At 41.3% G+C, this 5,848-nt stretch overlaps 1 protein-coding gene across 1 annotated transcript in view; it reads left to right on the top strand. All coding sequences in view use genetic code 11, as the record gives it.

The window, feature by feature from the left end:
• Positions 1-503: 503 nt before the first annotated feature.
• Positions 504-5,848, top strand: part of EGR_08562 (Alpha-adducin) — a gene marked incomplete at both ends in the record, with an annotated part of 17,419 nt that continues 12,074 nt past the window's right edge. Inside the window, 5 exons of the mRNA XM_024497811.1 lie at positions 504-740; positions 1,233-1,344; positions 1,420-1,542; positions 4,141-4,240; positions 5,766-5,845. Coding sequence (XP_024347792.1) covers positions 504-740; positions 1,233-1,344; positions 1,420-1,542; positions 4,141-4,240; positions 5,766-5,845 — 652 coding nt within the window. The remainder of the gene's footprint in view (positions 741-1,232; positions 1,345-1,419; positions 1,543-4,140; positions 4,241-5,765; positions 5,846-5,848) is intronic.

Below are 5,848 nucleotides of genomic sequence, written 5' to 3'. Positions count from 1 at the left end.
AGACACCTTCCCCGTGCTGAATATATATATTCTGCCCGAGTATTTTGTCTTCTTTCGTCTTCAGGGAGTCTCGGGACGCTACAATACAGCCCTTTGTAAAATTACCAACCGAATTAAAGTATTGACTTGGAATTAATTATTAAGTGAAGGTGTAAGTGCATGGTGCCGTGATGTACTCAGATAGATGCCTATTCGCAGAGTCACAAGGTGACTATGTGAACAAGGACATTAGTCATTTGACTAACCTAATCTCACTGATAATAAAATAGTCGTAGGACGAACAAACAACCTTCATGCAATGTGGTAGCAGTCGTCACCACACTCCCTATGCAACAAGCTGAAGAATTAAATGGGGCGCAGATTGCCTTTTACTTGTTGTTTTACCGAATTTTAAAACTACTACTGTTTCGTATTTTTAAATAATCCTATTTTGTAGGTCATTATTTTCCAAGGTCAGACTTCTAATACGTAAGCTAGTGGGGTAATTTTGCGCTCTACCGAGGATGGTTGGACGAGTTGTGACAATGACACCTCGTACTGAGGGCAAAGTCAAAACCATTCAGGTTGTGCGTGACTTGAGTCCGGATCCATCAGAGGTGTACCACAAGGGTAGTGGTCATCTAAACGGCATCATAGTCAATAAAGAAAATTCGAAATCGTGTAATGACTCAGAAATGCAGGAAATTCAACTCGAATTTACCTGTTTAATGCATAACAGTCGAACGGAGGAGGGGCATGCTGTAAGTTGTTTTTGTGTGGTTCAGTTCCTTATTGGAGTAAGCTTCTCTTTTTATTCGTTAGCACAGAACTAAGTGCTTTAATATTAAATTTTAACAGCAAAAAATATTTTGGTGTAGTCAGATTTAACTTCGTATCCTTTAAAACTGTAGTCTCAAGCATTGTGCACAACTTTGGGTCAAGTTTGTTGACTACTTAGGTGCAAAATGTACCTAATGGGATACTTTAGTTGAAAATCATGGTAGTACATAGTTAAATTTGAGTTGTCTAGCTATATGATTTCTTTTGATGATACATGAGCCTTACGTATGCTGGCACTTTATTGGTTCCAATTTCGCCTTAATCACTGTTGAATAAGTTTTTGTGTTTAATTTCATTGACAGAAATAAGCATAACTTTACACACATGCCGTTTTGTAAGCTCCGCATGAATATATGCCTTATCTCTACTACTTAATAGCCGAGAGTTTATAATTTACATGCCCCTTTTTCCAGGAAAATCGCCGTCTTAAGTTCTGGTTCATCAAGGATACTGATCGCAATCGAAAATTACATGACTCATATGACTTTTTCAAGGACCTGGTTAATCAAGAAACTTTCCCGAAAGGTATCTATTACCCCATTTATTATCAGTAGTCCTATCCACCTTGCATCATTTTCTAAACTTTTACTTTTTTGGTAGATTACGTTGGTTTTATCAAACGTATGCTGAAGCTTCTTCAAAGTGACCGTTATCCGAACTTACGACGGGTTGACTTAGATATCGTGCCTCTAGAACCGTGTTCACAAGACGCATTTGTTCCTGGTTGGTTCTGCTTTACTACTTATTGCAGCAAAACGTCTTTGATTTGCATTTTGATGATCTATCTTTACACTGCATCGTAGGACTCATGAAATTACTAATCCGCACTAACATTGGTCTTAATACATCTAGATTGGTAGCGAATCGCTAGCGGACGGGCTTTCCGTTAAGACCTTTTTTCTCATTTCTTTTTACGCTAGATACCCTTTTTGGTGATTTTTTTGATTGGGACTGACACTTTCGGCAGTGGTATATTATGGCCACCTTTCTGTTAGCAGTGCTTAGTCATTGCTATTGGGGCTACCGTTTTTGATTTGTCTGCTGTATTTTTGGGAACCCATTCACTTCAGCGCCTAGTTCATATCCACAAATCGAGTCAGTTGTAATATAGTGCTTTAATGCTGAGAATTTTGCCTTTACAGGGTGCTGATTTTGAATGCACAGTAGCTTTTATCCACAATTTTGCGAATGTGTAATCACTCCTTTCAGTCAGAAGTCAGTAAGACAAGGAAAAGGTTTTCTTATCACTTGTCTTTCCTTTTGCAATCCCGAATTCCGAAGAAGTAGGTACCTGTTCTTGTCAAATATGTTAATTTATTTCCCGCTGATTGGTTGACACATCACTGCGCTTTCCCCACCAACTGTCAGTGTCCACTGCACTTTGACTAGTGTATTCCCTATTGATCGAAATAACCAACCCCTTGGTCATCCCCTTCACTTAACGTTTCGTTGTTCATATTGCTCAATCTAACTGTCAATATCCGCTTGTATTGTAGTAGCTTGTGCTAGTTGACTTTGGAAATGCCTGGCAATAACATAGTCAATTTAGTTACTTGATTGTTCAAAGCATAAGGGGATTGCGTCTGTTGAAACGCCGTGGCATTTACTTCTCTTCATTACTGTCCAACTCCAGCGTTTCCTCTTTGCGTGTGCGCAATCGGTGAAGAGCCTTGGGGTGTGCTACGAAAACCCAGTGTCCTCATTTAACAATTGTAAGACGGTGCTGAATCACTGGGTGTGATTTCAGACCGAGGTGTTCAGAAACCTAGACTAAAACTAAATCAATCTGTTTGGCTGGTCCGGACAAACTCTTCCATTCTGAAACCTGAATCAAATTGTAGATTGTTGTGGAGAAAGGCGCCTTATTTTTTGTGTCTTGGGATAGTAAATGGACACTGGGATAAATGCTTTTTTCTCTAACATCCCTTGAGGTGGTTTCACATGCCATTAATGCTAATTTTTTTCACCATTTTTATTATTTAAGATTTGTAACTAATGAAATATGTTCATTTAAAAGTGGATTTCCAATAGTTCTGCCGCAAATTCCTCCCTTATTGGTCGCAAATTCTATAAGTTGTTTATCTTTTACAGCCCAAAGTTCGTTTTGTGAATTGCTGTATGTTACTTTAGGTTTGTAATTTTGTGTGTGTGTTTGTGTGTTAGTTTAGACTTAGTGAATGTCAGGCTCCCTGACATCGCTTTGCTTTGTGCTTCTGCAGCAGGCTTCAGACCCTACGATTTGTGTTTACCCTTCCCTCTAGTAAAGCGGTCTCTTCGAACACCCCTGATGACTTGTGTTTACTTAAACGAAGAGCCTTGAAATTTTATTTGGAATCGGGAAAATCAACAGCAGTACAAGTAGTATTGATACTCTGGCGCATCGTCTCCGCCTTCAACTCGATCAGTGTTGTAGAGCTCACTCGTGTGAAGGGTGGCTGTGTTGGGAAGGGACAAGTCGTCTCACTGCTTTTGCTCCCAGTGCCAACCAATCATGCTTCAGTCGACTCTCCTGCGATGACCTACCACTTATGCGATAGGATAAGCCTTTTTTGAGGCAAAAAAGAAACAGCATTTTGCAGATAGAGCACTTTTACGCCTTTGGGCTTCGGAGCTCTTGCCGGCGGCTTGCTTCTCGTGCTGATGACCTGGAAAATTTTTTTTGCAGTTGGAAATGCATCCAACCATATACGCGATAGAATACGGCTCTTATTTGAACCAGTTTTAATTTGGGTTTGCGTTAGGGAAATACTTTCTCTTGACTTCTCTTTCTCCTGGTTATATCTCCCATAGAAGTAATGCTGAAAGAGAGCTTTAAAATGTCACTGAAGCTGATTGCTAGCGAACTGTTTATGATAGAGGCGGTCCTTGAACTGCAGCATCTATCCCGTGCACCTCGAATTTAGCATAAACAACTCTCGTGATTTCAACGTTGTTCACACGGAAACGATCTGAGATGTCATTCTTGCCTTCTGGTCGTTGTCACTTACCCCAAGCACTTCAAACGGGTCAAATGTTGAATCACTTCATCGGTAGCCTTACTTCGTACAACCCCAGGATGTTCATTTTACCTTTTACTATGTCTTGGATAATTTCCTTTCCTTTTTGCACCCTACTTTGTGGATCTTTGATTACTTTCAACTCTTACACTTTCATTGCTCTGACAATGCGGGTTCTTCTTCAGGCTGATAGTCGCGAAGTAGCTTCAAGTGCGGTATTTTAAAATTTCTTCTCATGTAGTCCAAATGAGGGTTTGCTTAGGTCCTTGGTGGTCTAATATTCATTCTTTGTTAACAGGAGCATTTAGTGCTTTTTTTCTTGTAGAAGTGGATCAAAGGCCTGTAGAACTTGTGGTTCGTGAAGGCCTGCTAAGAACTTTGGAAGATGCCTATCCCAATGTGCTTTCAATGGACGATCTCATTCGGTAGGTCTTGTGAGTCATTGGAGGCTAAGCGAGTATTGCGCTCCCCTTTCCACGTCATTGACGGTCTCTGTTTATCACATCTTCATAAGCTAACACATGAAAGACTCGAAGTGCAGTTGAAAATCTTCATTTCTTCTCAGTTACATCACACCCGCGGGATCGTTGCTTTACGTTCATTAAAGCACTGTGGGAATGCACACTTGCGAACCACGGAGACCTTACCAAATGAGTTGTCGAGGTCTCGTTCTAACTTAGTGCTCCAAACTGGAAGAGTAGACTGCTCACCTGAAGACCACTTCAATCCTAAGGACTGGGGGAGTCGCAATGGCCTCAACGCAGATTTATTAAAGCTGTGTTAATTTATTATGTACAGGTCCAGTTCCTTTTCTCGACTGACGTGCGCTAAACTTTGTCATTTGTCTGATTCATTGTTCACTTGTTTAAAGGCTATTTACAGCAAGACATATTCACCGATTTTTTACTCACTGACCTTGTTTAAAATCCATAGTTAAGTTGGGCTTCATCCATATTGCTAGCGCGTCAAACTGTACTTTTCAGTAATGCTCGGCCGCGAATAGCATCATCGCCTTTTGTGGGGGCGGCGCCAGTTCTTTATCTTCATCCAACTCTTCTCACATGACTAAACTTTTAATTATTCACGCAGCTTGCATTCATTTGCTTAATTTTGCCTGAGTCGTGCGAGTCACCTCCCTTGGGTGGTGAGAAGGTCTCGTCATGTGACTTTGAACTTGACCCAGTTTCGAAGGCGTCAAAGGGCTCCTTCGAATGCAATTGTTAAAGTCTCTTGAGGCTGTAAATTTGTGGCAACTTATGTTTCCTTCCCTCGTAGGCATGGAAGGGTGTTAAGGTTGTATCCAACCCCTGCCGGCCATTCTGGTTTACTTTTATTACATATTGTTTTTGCGTCCCTTTAGCTCTAGCTAGGTTCTACCTAAACTTTCTCAACTCAAGGTTTGTAATTATCTGCTCTTCTTCCACTCTGTCATTCACTAAATGTCTAAACAGGGCCATTTCACCTTTAACAGAAATCGCATTGGGTTGGTGTGTAAGTTCACCTTTTCTGAAGTAATTTAATCCCGCTTTGTAGCCAATACCCCTTTCATCCTCCTCCTCCGCCTACGCACACTTGGTGGTATTTATGTGTCTGCCGCTAGCGGCTCTTTGGAGCTCTCCACTACTAGTAGCAACTGTCGATCTTCACGCATGCTTTAGCGGTCATTACCTCCCATTAGCGCATCAAGGTGTGAAGTTGCGGTGGTGAATTGGCTACTTCTTCCTCTTGTGCATGATGAATTAGCTACGACTGAAGCTGCCCCATTAGACCAGCAGGGGTAGTGTAAGGAAGAGGGAGAGAGACAAACACAATATCTTCTTGCCACTTGGCTGTAGAGCGCTGCGATTATTTTACTCGACTTTCTCTTCACTTCCCGATTCGTTTCATATTTTACATCAAGCAGCTGGGAAAGGGTAGCTAAAATGATGCTTTTTCATGCACTTTGTTTAGCCTCACAAACCACGATGACACTGGTCTCTTGGCTAAACAGTTGAGGGAGCTTGAGGCAACGAACTTCATTCAACCGGTGTGTA

This window comes from Echinococcus granulosus (genome assembly GCF_000524195.1).
Source record: "Echinococcus granulosus chromosome Unknown EG_S00110, whole genome shotgun sequence".
NCBI classification, from domain to species: Eukaryota; Metazoa; Platyhelminthes; class Cestoda; order Cyclophyllidea; family Taeniidae; genus Echinococcus; species Echinococcus granulosus.
The sequence above is the reverse complement of the archived record's forward strand: the minus strand, read 5'-3'. Positions and strand labels throughout refer to the sequence as shown.